The 15,489-nt window shown below is 32.9% G+C and overlaps 4 protein-coding genes and 1 long non-coding RNA gene across 6 annotated transcripts; 3 read left to right on the plus strand and 2 right to left on the minus strand.

Moving 5' to 3' along the window:
* The first annotated feature begins 259 nt into the window (after positions 1 to 259).
* On the plus strand, positions 260 to 2,504 carry LOC135842861 (baculoviral IAP repeat-containing protein 3-like). The gene is made up of 6 exons (XM_065360529.1): positions 260 to 492; positions 795 to 920; positions 987 to 1,061; positions 1,253 to 1,564; positions 1,650 to 1,769; positions 1,863 to 2,504. Exons 1-6 carry the CDS (start codon positions 436 to 438, stop codon positions 2,055 to 2,057), a joined length of 885 nt encoding a protein of 294 aa, XP_065216601.1. The 5' UTR covers positions 260 to 435; the 3' UTR covers positions 2,058 to 2,504.
* Positions 2,505 to 3,716: 1,212 nt separating this feature from the next.
* Positions 3,717 to 6,511, plus strand: LOC135842865 (uncharacterized). The gene is made up of 5 exons (XM_065360533.1): positions 3,717 to 3,869; positions 3,961 to 4,035; positions 4,730 to 5,065; positions 5,579 to 5,704; positions 6,174 to 6,511. The coding sequence occupies exons 1-5, from the start codon at positions 3,846 to 3,848 to the stop codon at positions 6,369 to 6,371; spliced, it is 759 nt and encodes a 252-aa protein (XP_065216605.1). The 5' UTR covers positions 3,717 to 3,845; the 3' UTR covers positions 6,372 to 6,511.
* Positions 6,512 to 7,468: 957 nt separating this feature from the next.
* Positions 7,469 to 11,138, plus strand: LOC135842864 (putative inhibitor of apoptosis). 2 transcript variants are annotated; one of them, XM_065360532.1, is made up of 5 exons: positions 7,469 to 8,234; positions 8,909 to 9,034; positions 9,775 to 10,104; positions 10,255 to 10,347; positions 10,445 to 11,138. In XM_065360532.1, the coding sequence occupies exons 1-5, from the start codon at positions 8,232 to 8,234 to the stop codon at positions 10,628 to 10,630; spliced, it is 738 nt and encodes a 245-aa protein (XP_065216604.1). In that variant the 5' UTR covers positions 7,469 to 8,231; the 3' UTR covers positions 10,631 to 11,138. The 2 variants fall into 2 exon arrangements, with proteins under 2 accessions (XP_065216604.1, XP_065216603.1); XM_065360531.1 differs by lacking the exon at positions 7,469 to 8,234 and adding an exon at positions 8,248 to 8,367.
* Positions 11,093 to 11,708, minus strand: LOC135842869 (uncharacterized). The gene is made up of 2 exons (XR_010558206.1): positions 11,465 to 11,708; positions 11,093 to 11,392 (listed from the first exon to the last, which is right to left on the minus strand). It is a non-coding gene; the product is annotated as an uncharacterized LOC135842869 (long non-coding RNA).
* A 738-nt stretch (positions 11,709 to 12,446) lies between these two features.
* Positions 12,447 to 15,219, minus strand: LOC135842858 (saccharopine dehydrogenase-like oxidoreductase). Its single transcript, XM_065360525.1, has 10 exons — positions 14,977 to 15,219; positions 14,728 to 14,900; positions 14,464 to 14,651; positions 14,265 to 14,394; positions 14,142 to 14,191; positions 13,918 to 14,051; positions 13,600 to 13,840; positions 13,355 to 13,531; positions 13,176 to 13,270; positions 12,447 to 13,090 (listed from the first exon to the last, which is right to left on the minus strand). Exons 2-10 carry the CDS (start codon positions 14,897 to 14,899, stop codon positions 12,991 to 12,993), a joined length of 1,287 nt encoding a protein of 428 aa, XP_065216597.1. The 5' UTR covers position 14,900; positions 14,977 to 15,219; the 3' UTR covers positions 12,447 to 12,990.
* Positions 15,220 to 15,489: the final 270 nt, after the last annotated feature.

The raw sequence follows: 15,489 nt of genomic DNA on the forward strand, positions 1-15,489 counted from the left end.
ATTCATTCCAGATAATTATGTAATATCGCTGTCGCTGTAGATACTTTCCAGCCGCAGAGTTGAACAGAATTAAATTGACAATTAACAGGAGGACATAAAAAAAAAAATTTTGGAATTTTTGAAAATTTCGAGTTTTAATTTTTTCAATTTTTTTTAAATGTACCGAGGGTTTATGAAAAACCATCGGTTTTTACCGTAATTACCCAACTTTTTAATTTTCAAAATTGGCAATCATGGCAACAGTTGGCAACATTGTTTTCATCTTATTGATAATGAAAGTGAAACACAATACATCAAATTCAATACATTACATGGAAAAGAAGAAGAAATATCAATTTTAATCGGTTTTAAGTTATAATTAATCTTTTAAAAATATTTTCAACACCTTGAAGGTGTGTTCTATTCTGTTAATTGTATCTAGTAAGTCAACATTAAATGAATTTCCAATTCAGCGGAAGCATTCCAAATGTGCACTGGCACAGCAACAGTAATGTAAGTATTACGTTTCGTTTCTGTTCTAAATTTCAACCTACGAATTAATTTAAATGCTTGCATGGTTCATCTTGAATGATAGAAGACCGATACTTGATGATATACGAGTTCGGTTTCAGAAAGCGAAGCTCTAACACAGAAGTTCTTGAGTTCTTCTGCGAGACTTTCATGACCCAAATTACACGTCGAGATTCCACGTTATTACGTTTTCTACCTACTTTCAGCGTTGAAATCTATGTCTGGTTATTTTGAAAACCTAATCTTATTGCTAACATTAACGATATACTGTTTGTTCTTTACAGACTATGTCATCGCAATCGGTGACCGAATTCACTATACTGAATGGTCGAGTAACTGTTACCAGAGCCGCAAATGATACCAGGAACGACGTTAATGTTACTATTGTAGCTAATGGGCGTAGGAACGACGTGAGTATAGTCATTTATTCGATTTTCTGGATTATAAAATGTATTCTTATCCGAATTGTTGTACAGAAACCGCGTCGTAACTGCATATGTCATCGAGAAACACGTTGGAGGAATCGTAGACGACAGGATTTACACGGATTGGTGAGTCATGAAATATGAGATAAGGTTCATCGAGATTAATTTCTGCAAAGTTGAGAAAATTGCTTAAAGTACCATAAGTAAAGCTTTGATGTAGCTTTTGATCTCTTTTTCGGACTTGATGAAACTTGGCTACAATTTTCCCTGTTATATTTTGATATACTCGTATTTATTATTTTTAATCTAATTTTCAGCAACGTTCTATCAACGATTTAAAGGATAACGTTTATGATGCCACTGATGATTTAACCGTTGCTCGACGGAAGCTGCAAGATATTCGAGAAGAAATCCAAAAAATCAAGGACGAAGTATCTAAAAACCAGGGTCAGCTTTGGAAGGCTACTAATGAATTGGATAAAGCAGTTGGAGATCTGCAATCACCGTCCTTGTACAATTTGAACGATAACGAACGAAACGTTTTAAGATTAGATTTACAATTGGCTGAAAATGATATAGAAGAAGCTAGACGTCAGATTAGAGAAGCTGAAGATGAATTAGGCTATGAAGTAATTTTCGTTCTTTTATTGTAATTGCTTTTCTAAAAAAAAAAAAACTGTGATCTAATATGTTTTTTCTGCTGATTTATTACAGATATTCCCATCTTTACGAAGAAGCGGAATCCGAAATGAAGAATTGTTTGACTGTCAAACTTCTCGTTCTTCAAATTCTAGAGCAGTGATGGACGTTCCATCTGAAGGATGTAACTCTGGGGTAAGTACGAGTGTACGACTAAATGTGAACGAACAAATACCACATGGCACATATGTTCTGAACCTGATATTAATTTTTCTTTCATAATTTCAGCTCCCTCCAGTCACTGATAATCGGAATAAATGTTCTATTTGTATGGAGAGAACTGTGAATGCGGTGTTGTATAAATGTGGACACATGTGTACGTGTTTCATTTGCGCAGTCAAACTGCAACAGACGTCGGAAAATAAAAGTTGTCCGGTTTGTAGACGCGAGATTACCGACGTCATCAGGACTTATATTTCTTAAAAGGACAATTTTCTGCTACGCTGATCCATCTTTTTATATTGTTATTGTCCAAAGTTTTATTCGTTACTCGCGGCTAATATTTTTTTGCTCAATTTTTCATGTGAGAAACAACCTGAAATTATACATATTCGTTTATTTTATTGTAATTTTAAAATTTTAAGCTACGTAAATTTAGTTTACAGCTTAAAAATCGCTTAGTGTAGAAGAGCTTGATGCTTTTTTTAAAAGTTATTTTTCATTTTTTTTCTCCTTCTCGAGTTGTATTTTTTCTTTCTTTATTATTGGACATTAACAATTTTGTAATTTTTCGTAATTTTATTTACTTTGTAATAGATGGTTATCATGTTTTATATGTATAATTCTCTACTCGTGTTTGATTATCATCTTTAATCTTTAAAGTTTTCTGTTCCACAAATTATTCGGATAATATACTGTTTATTTATTTGATCCGAGTACTTTTTTATTTATAGGTAGTTCGAAAAATTTTTAAAGTTAATTTCTCTCGAGATATATTTCATGAGATTAGAGGTTTTTACTTTCTCGCCAAATACACGCTATTCGTGATTTCACCGGCGGTGGTTAAATTTTAAGATGGATTTCGATTTTCAACGAAGATTTGATGATGAGAAGAGGATTAACTGGTTATTTGATTTAATTATAATTGGTTGATGAATATTTATGCAGGTGTGTTTAAGAAGTTGCCTACTTTTAGGCGGAAAGTCATCTCGTAGTTTTTGACCATCGTTATTAAAAAACTCGTGAAAATGTCACTATACTGTAATAAGGTGTAGGTACTTGATGACGATAATTAACAAAGTCATGGTATTGCATGAATAATTACATGAAACATCGATACGCTCCCTTGAAATACTTTCCCCATTCGAAAATATACCTAATTACCTACCAACGAAACAAACGTAAACATAAGAAGAAGAGAATTATTAATTGGAGTAATTTAATTTTTGAACGGTTATATTAAATTTCATACCTATAGATTTTTCTAAAACGAAAAGACTCATTATGAAATCATTTTTCGCAAAAATGACCGTTTTTATTTTCCCTCGTCATTCACAGGATTTTTAAAAATATTTTCCCATCCGCTACGTAATTTATTCGTCGGCTCCGATCTATTAACATATTTTTAATTGTTTTTTAAGAAGTCAACGTCCTTGACACTGACTCTGCTTCGTTCTGGTTTGATTTCATCGTCGACATCGCTCCTTATTAAATACCCGAACTAGAAAAAAGAAGGTAACAAAATATATAATGTCCGGAAATGACTTCTATTTTGATTATGCTGGGCGGGAATTGAAGTAGGAGGTAATGATATAACATCCTTTCCTATATATATATTTTTTTTTGGAATATTAAGTAGAATTTTCAAAGTGTTTTGAAAAATTGCAATCAGTTTTTTGGATTGCTAACACATGAACATTTTTTAAATTTTAGTCTAAATAACAAAAACTATACTTAGGTAGCTAATAATTCCATATTCGATTGAACTTTTAATTTTTAAATGAAAACCATTCAACGCAATATTATACCATTTATTCCTGATCTGTTTTTTTCCTCAACTTGAAATTTTATGAATATTACAAAATCTCGTGTTTTCTCACGATAAAGAGTCTTTAGGTATCGTAAATATCGGTCCGCTGGGAACGATAGTATAAAGTGATAAAACGATACCCTTCTACGACATGGAGCAATATTTGAAACAGATGATTATAGACAGAATAAGTTCTAACCGATTAGTTCGAGTTCAGCGTTTGTGTGTGCACGTTCAACGACATGAATCGAGCGACATTGCCTCAGGTACCTACCCAGAGATCATCGAATCATTTTAAAATAATTTTTATCCATTTAAAACCAAAAATAATTTTAATTTATTTACGTTGTTCGTCAGAGATCATTAAGGGGACGTGGTTGTATTCGTGAAACTAAATGGAGAACAAGAAGGTTTCAAGGAATTGGCGGTTTGGTGAGTGTAATTCGCTTTTTTTTGCTTATAGTTGAGGTTTCTTGTCTCAGAATTTTTTCAAGGAGGGAGCAACCCCAAATTTTTAGGAATAAAAAATTGAACTAAGAGAAGAGCAAAAATTGTTCAAAAAAATTAATCCAAAAACAAAAAAGACCATTTTGCATGTTTTATTTTAAATTCTTGCTCGCAAGGAGGGGGCGAAGGCCCCCTTCGCCTCCCTTGACTAAGCCACTGGATTGATATGATGTCAAAATAAAGATTTGATGATGAAACAAATTTTTTCACGCAATTATAAGTTTATTGAAGCCTTGTAGAAAAATTTTGTTGTGTGGGCACAACTTCCGTTGCAATTTACAATGAATCTCGATGATCTGTAGTCATCATATGAACCATGTGTACAATTGTACGTGTACGTACATGTAGATAGCTCGTACGTATTTTTTTCTTCGAAAAATTTCTTATTCAAAAACTGGAAACATGCACTCGAACTAAACAACCTATCATAAGTGATAAATGATGCCCAACTTTATGAATAATAAAAAACTAATTAGGTCAAATGGAAACAATTTACATTTTTAATAGGTACCTACTTTTGTCAAAGCAAGTATCTTGATGAAATATGCATATAATCAATATCGGTACATTTTTAATAACATTTATTTATGTAGTTACCTACTTGATAATTTTGTTTCAGCTACGTTCCATTCATGATTTAAATGAAAACATTTACGAGGCAGATGAAGATTTATTGGAAATTCGACGTAAATTACAGAAATCTCGAGGAAAACTTAAGGATATTCTGGATAAAATAGACTTTTTAAAAACAGATCTCATCGTCAAGAAAGATGCGCTTCAAAAAAATACCCAAGAGCTGCGTTCTGCTATTGACGATTTGCATTTGCCGAATAACTTGTATAATTTGAACGATGAAGAGACAACTGTTTTGAAAATGGATCTGTGGATGTCTGAAGAAGATATTGTTGCAGCTCGTAATCACATTCACGATGCCGAAGATGATTTAAATTTTGAGGTAAATCTGTGCAAATAGGTATTTATTTTTGATCTTCCATTAATGTAATGTACCTACCTACTTTCAAGGTTTAATATTTTAGTGATGTTTCGCTAATTAATGGTACCATTGGTATACCTCTCTGTTTCCAGTCAAAGAAAAATTAAAAAAAAAAAAAAAAAATGTTGAAATGACTTGCACTTACGAGTATGTAGTTCTTTAGGATTAGGTTTGGAAGGAAATTTTTACCCTCACCTTTGACCTTTTAAACTTGGGAAGTTTTATCAACACCAAAAAACTGGTTTCAAGAAAATATCATTCGACATTCTTGTGAATTGCATTAAAATGAAAATGAATTCGTGGAATAAAAATGATAAATAATATGCATTTTGAAATTAAATTTTTTTTTAAAGTTCTGAGTTCTGAAATTTGCAGAATAAAATTTAGACGAAAAAGGAGTACCTACCACATTTTTGTGCAAATATATCCAAAATAAATTCGCCCGCAATTTAATGAATCGATTTCATTTTTCAGATTATTAACGAGTTAATCAATAAGAAAACTGCTGATGGGACCGAATCAAAAATGACTGAAACCGGAGTGCGGAATTTTGATTCTATTACGCTGCCAAACGTCATATCAAATGGTCTCATTCCAAATGTAAGAAAAACATAATGCATAAATATTTTTCTGTACCTAAAATACTGTTAATCTATTGCGATTATGAGTAAGTTTACATGTGTATGCACAATCAGCAATTAACACTCCAGCTGTTTGTGAAGATACGATAAGTCGAAAAGATAACGTCACTATTTCTTATATTTTAATTTAAAAATTTCTTCACCTAATAACTAAGTTACATTCTACTCCTTCGAGGTTTACTATGTTCTTTAAAAGCTTAAATGAAGGGTGAAGAAATAACTGTAATGATATCTTGAAAGACAAAAAGGGTTTAAAAAAAGGGTCATGAATACCTACCTGATTGAAAAATTAATGTAAGCGCCTCTAAAAGGCTAGTGTTTATACCTTACCTACCTGGACTTTCGATAAATTATCATTTTTTCTATTTGAAGAGAAAGGTATTTTATCTTTCATCCATTCTAATTCAAATAATATTATTTATTTACAGAATGGAATCGTGAAAATGAATCGCAGCAAATGTTGTGTGTGCTTAAAGGCGAAAATAGATTGCGTGTTATATAAATGTGGCCATGTTTGTACCTGTTACTCTTGTACTGAATTGATATTGGCTGACCGAGACAACCAAAAATGTCCAGTATGCAGAAGTACCATAAAAGACGTGATAAAAACCTATTTTGTTTGCTAATCTCATGCATGGTCAATGCAAAATGCTCGTTGCTCTCTTTGATATAAGTTTTTTCGAACAAAAAGTGTAATTTTAAGTCTTACCTACTTATGTGAAACTGAATTGAGTATGTAACAATAAATTCGTTTATTTCAGTAGGATTCGGATTGTATTGTGTTGATTGGTGCAATGAACTAAGTGAGCAGAAACCAGTACCTACCTGAAATGAAATATTATTCAACTTTTGTCTTTTGGTGAAGGTGTGTAAGTATCAGTATCTTAGCTTGGATGTAGAGAAATATACAGACTGTGAGAGTGAGTATGAGTAAAACTTATTCCTATTGGTAAAAAGTTATGATAAAAATGCAAACATTGTGCCCATATTTTTAACCAAAAACTTTCTTTCGAGTAGGTCTAGTAATTCGATATTTTTGTGCACCCTGTATAGGTACATATGTGAGTTTACCAAATGGGTTAAAAACTATCTGTCTATCTAAACACACATAATGTAATGCGTTTATCTTAGCAGCCGGACTAAATGTGATTTTATATAATTATGTATTGTGTTTGAAATGCAGTTAAGTATGGTATATTTCCTCTCGAGTAGCCAATAGCCACGTAGTTCATGCATTATGTACATTCAAACGAACTACGATATAGATGAATGAATAGGCAACTTCAATGTACAGCCTTGGTGGACCTTTGTAACATTCATTACTTATCTCGTTACTTTACAATAGAAAGTTAATTTCTGACTATGTGGATCCTATGCTCCTGCACCACTGTTAAGTCTTAATGTCTTATGTTAAATTCTTTAGCTCGAGCATCATTACCGATTTATGGTTGTTTGAATGTTTATCGCAATCACATACACAAGCGATCATTGCTATCAACTGAATCCCTGTGCCCTGCAGTACCGTTAACTTTTCTAATTAGCGATATGCCTATCTCAGTCGAAAATTGAAATTTTTTTATCTACTATGGATAAGTATGCAATGTTGACTAATTTGAATATTCATATTTCATTGTATTTTTGTTAATGGAATTGTCGATAATATTCCACGAAATTTACCATGCAAATCCACACACCGCAATCCAGCTTTAGGAGCCAAACATTTGGCAAACAATTTACCAGCAGTTGAGAATCGCAATTCGCGTGCTACGCGAGCGTGCTAGACTGGTTTTTTTACTAGACCCTTATCTCGTTTTTAGCTGCATTGGTCCCCAGATGATAGCTGCATACTGCATTCATTCTATTCTCTATTGTTTTGCTCCAGTTTCCACTTTCCTCACCCCACGTCTAACCAACGTCACGCGTGTAGGGTACCTAGACCTACACTCATTGTACGCAGAAGGCAATAACCCTACCTTGGAATATATTTTCTCCCTTCTCAATACTGGAAGTAGTGTCAGTCCGTGGTAACCGATCGAATAGTCACAACTTATCATCGCGTTCGTTTTTGTACCTACCTATCATTTTTTCATAGCCTAAATGTACGTAAAGGAAGTGACTCAAGTGCGCTGTGTGATAACAAAAAATTCTGGTGTCGGCAGTAGTGAACGCTTGAGTGCTGAACTTATATTTTTACTTCTACACCTGTAACGTTATCTATTTACCTATTTATGTATTTGCCGAACCAGTTAACTTACATAGATACAGTTCAAGTGTTTCTACGATGCGCTCACAACTTACTTGTATCGCTCTGAGCCTCTGAGTTCAAATGCTGGAGCGTGTGAGATTGCGTAATGAGTGATTTATGTGTGAACGCGTTCGGTTTAATAGTACTTATAGTTTTATAATTTCTCGACGAAATAAGACGTCTCTCTTCGCGTGTACTCAACTGTTTGTTTACCAGCTGTGGTGTTCTCAGAGTTCAAGTCATGGTAATTTTTTTCTCATTATTTGTAGTTATTTTTATTAGGTTATAGTTTTTCAGTGTCTTTCAAGTTGGTGTTTTGAATGAAACATTTCCTAATCCAGGCACTTGTGCAGTGGATTTTGGAGCCATCGTTTCAGGTATACCTATTACCTATTTGTAAATGAACTTGCAATAGCATATTATCCTTATTAGCATAAATATTTATTTATACCTACAAAGTTCGTATGATTGTGGTTCAAATAAACACTCACTCTTGCTGGAATAAAACTCAAAATAAGCAATAATTTTCTAAGTATTTACGCGAATGAGGATGATATTGATACCTACCTAGTTCATTTACAAAATGCATACCTACTTGAAACTTGAAACTGAGAAGTACACTTAACTTTTAAGTAAATGGCTCCAAAATCCACAGCACAAGTGTTTATTTATAGATTCTGGGATTAAGTACCAAAAAAAAGTTCCAAATCATATGTCTTGAATGGTAACATTCCAAATAGGTATCTACCTATAAGGTATTAAAAAAATTTCTGGGTTCTGGCTTTTTGATCGCGTGAAATTTAAAATATCTTACTTACTTTCAAATCACGTAGATATATGTAATAACTAAGATATTTTTTCATACACATACGTGTAATTTTCTAAAACTGAATCTACTAATCTGATATTCTTTCGCAGAATCTTCGAAGCAGACATATGCTTGACGTTGAAGAAATTCACAACAGATTAAAATCCAATCATCACTCAGAAAGAAAGAGTAAAGTTCGTAAAAAGATGAAAAACATCGATAGTGTTGGAGTGTTGGTGAGTAACTGAGTAGGTATACTTGGTAGTAGGTCTAGGTACAAACTAATTTGATACAAACGTCTATCGCTGAAAAAAAGGGTTGTGAATTCTGAACAAATATTTATCTGAAGTACCTATTGGGTTTCTGGATACATATGCTGAAAAGATAAACGTTCAACTTAGTACTTGGGTGTTTCTGACCTCCCACTGTTGAAAATTGAAATGGTGAAATTAGTCGTACCTACTAACTCTATTATAGGGTGGGGGGGTCTGATTTACCAGTGTGGAATGGGCATATGGCAGTTATTTTTTGCAGTTTGCATGTCAATTTTTTTCTTTTTTGTTACATTATCTTATCATGTTTTACCAATAGAACCAGATGATTCGTTTTTCTGTCACCGTATAGGATGGATAGGTATATAAGTGACTCTTTTTGGAACTGTGATAATTTGAGGGGTCGTTTTCGTCTACATCCTTTTGAATAAATAAATACCTACATTTTGTTTTACATCATTTCAAGTATTTTCAAACCGTTGACACATTCTTAGATAATAAATTAAATTTACAAGTTTGAACATATGTATGTTAGGGGAAGTGAATATACTATCATGTAAGAATGCGGGTTTTCCAATTCCCATACATAATTAACGAATGTTTTTAAGATGTTCTAATATACTTCTATATAATATTATTAATTAATGTTTATGTTTACCTACATAGGATTTTATTTAATTCTGCCTTTATTTTTCATTTTTTAGCTGCACAGAATACATGCTGCTAATGATGGCGTTTACGAAGCAGCAGAAGATTTAGTCACAAGTAGAAGAAAATACCACGAGATTAAAACTAAGCTACGAAATATAATCGCAGAAAAAGACCAAATACGAGAAGATATTTGCCAAAGGAGAGATAACTTGCAGAGAGTCACTTCGGAATTGCATAAAGCTGTATCAGAGTTGAAAACTAGGGATATAAGTGATTTAAGTGAGAAAGAGGCTGTAATTGTGCAACTCAACTCGTGGCTAGTCGAAGAAGATGTCATTGAAGCGTGGAAACATATAGGTTATGCTGAGGAAGATTTAAAAGAGGTAGGTACTACAGTACTAGGTACCTACTACCTATAGTTAATTAGTGTACAGTACGCTATTGTTATAGTACCTAGGTAGTAGGTAGTTTGTCAGTTTTATTGCATTACAGATGTTATAACTAATTATTGTTATGTTTTTTTTTTTTTTTAGAATTCCTGTGAGATGAAGGGTTCAAAAAGAAATATTCGTTCACTGAATTCGGTTTCCCTTCCTAATGTCTTTTCTAATAGCACCATTTCAGTGGTATGTCAACAATATTACACATTTATACACTACCTATGTAATAATTTGTTACACGTTGAAATTGCATCCTCTTCATTGGTATGTTTCTATTCTTCAGATCGGATCAATAAATATTAGTCGAAATAAATGCTGTATTTGTCTGGAACAAAGAGTAAACGCTGTGTTATACAAATGTGGCCATACTTGCATGTGCTTTGACTGTGCAACCAAATTAATGGATACCAAAAAATGCCCCGTTTGCCGAAGTGAGATTATTGATGTGATTAAGACATATTTAGCTTAGCTAAGCTAAATTTATTTACACTACTTATGAAAATAATTTTTTTCATTTGCTATAACGGTAACCTTGGTTGATATCTTTAAGTTAGAGCTGTACAACAACCGGAATTCGGAAACTCGGATTTTAAGCATCGGAGTTTCCGAATACCCGGTTGTCAACCGGATTCCAGGAATCCTTTGTTTTTTTTTTACTGTTTCTGTGACTTTTTTTTGGAATTCGAATCTCTGCGTTGGAAAAGTCACAGAAACAGTAAAAAAACAATGGATTCGGCGAATCCGGGTGTCATCAGGTTAATCGGTTAAAGCAGTATCCGGATGGCATATTCCGATTTCATTCCGATTATCCGGTTGTTGTACAGCACTACTTTAAGTAGTGTGTTTTATGAAATATTTTTCATTTTGTACAGTGTTAATGTTGAATTTTATTATTTTTATTTTTGTAAAATTGATTTTTTTTTTACATTGATTGTATTTTCAACGATTATATTATGTGAATTTTGGTTTTTACATTACGTTTCTAGTCTATTTTATTTATTCCTATCATAGGTAGTAGTGAAAATTAATTTAATTCTATTCCTTTTGATAGGTAGTGGTGACTGGTGTACTGTAGTACCTACTGGTACATGATTCCGAAACAAAAAGTGAACAATTAGGTAGCAAGAAGCTCCTGAAAGAAAGGCAATCAGGTGTGGTGTATGGTGAAAAATAAGAAGCAAGGTTGATTTTTATTCACTGCATTGTGGTGTCGATAGTTTAGTTTAGGTCTCTGAAAAGAAATACGTGCCGGTTAATAAAAAAGGAAGTTGAATTGATTTACCCATGGTAAAGATGTTTATACCTATGTACCTGCTGCGCTTAGAAACCTGGCTACCTGTTTTGTTGTTGCGAAGTACTACTAGGGTGTCTTTTATGTTCCGTTGATGTAGACATTTGAGCTCACTTATAAGAACCCTCTTTTCATAGAAACAGATGACTTCTTGGAGTCTTGAATCAGTTTTTTAAAAGGCGTGTACGTGCGCAGTCAGCTGTGAATACATATCCGCATTCATTTCTTACCTACTGACTTTTTCATTGAAGCTGAAGATTTCATTTGTTTTTGCGACTACGTAATGGAGAACATATGTATATTTATACCTGTTCAGTGTTTCTCATATCTGTTTACTGTCATGCATTCGTCGGCTTTATCAACAACAGAAATTCTTTTTGATTTTGAGCGCGGTGAAAGGTGCTAAAAAGGTATGCTTCAGTACTTCTCGTAGATAAGATAGGAGAGGTGTTAATGGAATTCATCATTTTAGTACGTATTTTTTCCCTAAATAATCCCAACATTTTTAAAAACTGATTCTCATTCATTGATTACAAAATTTTTTTAAAAACAATTTAGCGTTGAAAAATTTTTTCGAGTTGCCTTTATTGTGTAGGATTAAGAGTTTAAATTTTCTCACGATTTTCATAACGTGAGATTGTTGAATTGAAAAAAATAAAGATAATGTTACTTTTTAATTTGTGAATTTTCATTTAAAAAAATTGTTAAGCTTTAAATGGAAATGATGGAGTGGTGTTTTTACGAAAGGGCAAATCCTTCTGTCCGAAACATACAGTTCCAATAACGTTCATGTTTGTATGTTTGCCTAGCCTTAACATTGCATGCGTTGTAGTAATATATTCTAGAGAAAAAATTATCGCTCATCGTGACCTTATTCTTGCTTTACCAAACAGGTTATTCGAAATGAAGTGTTCCATTTTACCATGACAATCAAGAAGTTCGAAACTCGAATCAAAGATCCTCTATGTAGGTTAAAATTCGCGAAGGAAGGCACTCAGCATAATAAAACTATTTATTTGATTCAACAAAAATTACAAATTACAAAATTAAGCAAGCACACTGAGTACTGCAATTTCATAAATAACATTTTATACTAAATGAAGCAGCACGTATGAATTAATTAATACTGAAATGAGCGAAGCACTCTAAATGGTATGTATAATGTAATGGCATATTCAATACGAAAATTTATACTTTAAATATGGCACAAAATGAAGTCTAATTTCAAGACTCGCATTCGTTTGTTCAAAAAACCATGACAAAAATAACAAAATTTCTTACAAATAGTAGAAAAAAAAATTGAAACATGTAAAAAAAACACCAGCAAGATTTCCCTATTTTTTCGAGGAAAAAAATGCATAATATAAAAATTACTTTGGAATGTAGACAATTGGAAATTTACCATTAAATACAGATAAATGTGACTAATTAAAACAACGTCTTACACTTAATCGTTTAATATGAAAGTTTTGTCATTCAAAACTTCTTTTCAAATAACTGGCCTAAAAAACAAGATGCGCTCAATCAATGATTTGCGTTCAAACATCGTTTAAGATTTTCAAAGATACTCCGTCTTTTAGCAACTGATCTAAGAAACTTGTTTTGCCGAAAGCTCCTCCGGGAGTATACACTCCACCTCTGGAAAAATAAGTTACAATCAACTTTTAAGTAATAAATTGAAAAAAAATGCCACTTGCCAGAGCATAGGTAAATGTATTCATACCTTGATGGCATTTTATCGGATTCTTTCAAGATTGTAAAGGCACTGTAGATAACAGACTTTGAAGTAAAACCATATCCAGGGCTTTTGAATGACATCTGTTGAAATAAAAATTATGAAAAAATACACTCGATGAAATCAAACAAAAACAGGCTCCATTCCAGGCAGATTTCCATTCATACCTCAGTGAGCATTTTCTTGTTAGGAGGTAGATTGATTTCTTCTTTATTTTCAAACTGATCGGCCACTTCTTTAGACCAACCTTCGCCTTTGAATTTAAAACAAGCAGAAGAATTCAAAAGGGCTTCTTCCGATGGCCCTTTTCGCGACATTATACCACACGAAAAGAATTCCGGGTACTAGAAAACATTCCGAAAATTAAGTGATATCCATGCAAAATGATAAATGTTACAATAAAGACTCTCACTCTCAGTAGAAGCCGCCGACCAAAACCAAATTTTGTGAAAACTTGCAAAAACAGACCAACTAGAACCAACGCTGTTAAAGCTGTCACCGATGGGCATACAAAATAGGGATTATATTGTACCGGACGTTGTTTATAGTTATTACGCAAGAACATTTGCGTTCGGAATACCACTGATCGATCAGATCCAGGAAATGGTAGAGTGTAGTGATTATTGAATAACTCACATCTGTGAATAACTGACCTGAAAATGAGTACAGGTTGATTAAAACTAGCTTCAATGCGTTTGAAGTAAACAGCCTATATATTTTATGTACCTACCTGGGTTTCAAACGGGGCTCTAATTTCGGCCGATTTAATATCGGATGTAATTTTTTGCGAAGTGCTACCAAATTTTGCTGATTCGCAATTCCATACACAGCACTCTCCCAAGTACCAATATTAGCAGCGGGTTCCTGAAAATAAATTCAATAATTCAATTTGAAAATTAATCTAATAATTAGTAATTAGAATAATTTTCAGAGCATCTAGGCCTATATACTTACATTTGATTTGGATGAAAACTTTAGAAACGATTCAATAGAATTGACTTGGCCTACAAAAAGAAATCATAAAATTAAAAAAGTGATACGCAAGTTTATTTGTATTAAATTATACTTAAATTTTACCCGGAAAATTATTAATAAAATGAATAATTCCCAAATCACAAGGAACGCTATCAAAACCACAAGCACTCACGATATAAACACCCTTTTTCTCTGCAGCCTCGTGATAATCTAGCTGAATGGTTTCCATGTACTGTAAATTGATTCACAAAATCAATAACCTGATTTTTACATATTTAGATAGGTATTATCTCATCTATACCTCAGGTTCTCCGCTAACATCTACGTGATGAGCTCCATTTTCAACACAAGCTTTGATCACAGGTTCGCCATAAAATCGATAAGGTCCGCAACAATTTATTACGACACGTCCTCTTTGTGCCATTTTATTGAGACTAGCTTCATCTTCACAGTCGCAAATAACAATAGGAATCTTAGTAACATCTTGCCCTAAAAAATCAATCAATCAAGTTCATCCCGATAGCAAAAATATATAAAAATATTATTTTATATAAAAGTTAAAAACCTGTTTTGGCTGAGGCCCATTCTAATACTTCTTGTAATTTCTTCAGGTTTCTACCAGCAATGGCCCAAGTGAACTTGTTATCACTGAGTAAAATGAATTCTCTTATGACACATTTTCCGGTGTATCCAGTAGCTCCGAAAATAACCACATCGACTTTATCACTATCCGACATTCTGAGTAATACGAGGTCAATGTTAGCAATCGTAATTAATAATTATTGAATTGATAATAGAAAAAATATAAACAAACCTGTAACTTGATTTTCTACTGCAATAATCAGTGAAAAAATTGAATCTTGGAGATGTTTTAAAACCCTGATAAAAATGATGACGATTCGATCATGAAGAACGTATAAAAAATGAATTAATTAATCGACGACGATCTGCAATAAATGGAGAAACTTGTGAAGTTGTAAAACATTTTTTATGAAGATAAAGTATTTGAAAAATGAAATGAAAACACGGTTCGGTGGTGACGAACTGGTGAAGAGAGGGGGACAACTGATAATTTCACCAATGTCATAGATGGATGTAAACTGGTTGAGAACGTCAACAGCTGGGAACATTTTTATCTCCCTCTCTTAGAGATTCCACCAATCAGAGTGCTCGCTTTCTGAAAATTGACCAATCAGAGCTTTTTATCCATATTCCACTCTTCTGTTTCATATCTATGATAATACTGCTATTTTCAACTGATCTATAAAGTCAAAAAATTACTGCGCGCGTTGTTTATCATTTTTTGAAAAACCTGAAAACTTTTCAT

Source organism: Planococcus citri, chromosome 4, assembly GCF_950023065.1.
Source record: "Planococcus citri chromosome 4, ihPlaCitr1.1, whole genome shotgun sequence".
In the NCBI taxonomy this organism is placed as follows: Eukaryota; Metazoa; Arthropoda; class Insecta; order Hemiptera; family Pseudococcidae; genus Planococcus; species Planococcus citri.

What these genes read in the sequence shown, in the direction of transcription:
- LOC135842861 (XM_065360529.1), top strand. Translation starts at nt 436, where the DNA reads ATGAATTTCCAATTCAGCGGAAGCATTCCAAATGTGCACTGGCACAGC. An exon ending in ACTGGCACAGCAACAGTAAT is followed by an intron (nt 493 to 794) that starts GTAAGTATTACG and finishes TGTTCTTTACAG; the next exon opens with ACTATGTCATCGCAATCGGT. An exon ending in AAGATGAATTAGGCTATGAA is followed by an intron (nt 1,565 to 1,649) that starts GTAATTTTCGTT and finishes GATTTATTACAG; the next exon opens with ATATTCCCATCTTTACGAAG.
- LOC135842858 (XM_065360525.1), bottom strand. Translation starts at nt 14,899, where the DNA reads ATGTCGGATAGTGATAAAGTCGATGTGGTTATTTTCGGAGCTACTGGA. An exon ending in TTTTATTAATAATTTTCCGG is followed by an intron (nt 14,192 to 14,264) that starts GTAAAATTTAAG and finishes TTCTTTTTGTAG; the next exon opens with GCCAAGTCAATTCTATTGAA. An exon ending in ACAAGAAAATGCTCACTGAG is followed by an intron (nt 13,271 to 13,354) that starts GTATGAATGGAA and finishes TTATTTCAACAG; the next exon opens with ATGTCATTCAAAAGCCCTGG.
- LOC135842864 (XM_065360531.1), top strand. Translation starts at nt 8,311, where the DNA reads ATGAAACATTTCCTAATCCAGGCACTTGTGCAGTGGATTTTGGAGCCA. An exon ending in TCGATAGTGTTGGAGTGTTG is followed by an intron (nt 9,035 to 9,774) that starts GTGAGTAACTGA and finishes TTCATTTTTTAG; the next exon opens with CTGCACAGAATACATGCTGC. An exon ending in CTGAGGAAGATTTAAAAGAG is followed by an intron (nt 10,105 to 10,254) that starts GTAGGTACTACA and finishes TTTTTTTTTTAG; the next exon opens with AATTCCTGTGAGATGAAGGG.
- LOC135842865 (XM_065360533.1), top strand. Translation starts at nt 3,846, where the DNA reads ATGAATCGAGCGACATTGCCTCAG. An exon ending in TTCAAGGAATTGGCGGTTTG is followed by an intron (nt 4,036 to 4,729) that starts GTGAGTGTAATT and finishes ATTTTGTTTCAG; the next exon opens with CTACGTTCCATTCATGATTT. An exon ending in AAGATGATTTAAATTTTGAG is followed by an intron (nt 5,066 to 5,578) that starts GTAAATCTGTGC and finishes TTCATTTTTCAG; the next exon opens with ATTATTAACGAGTTAATCAA.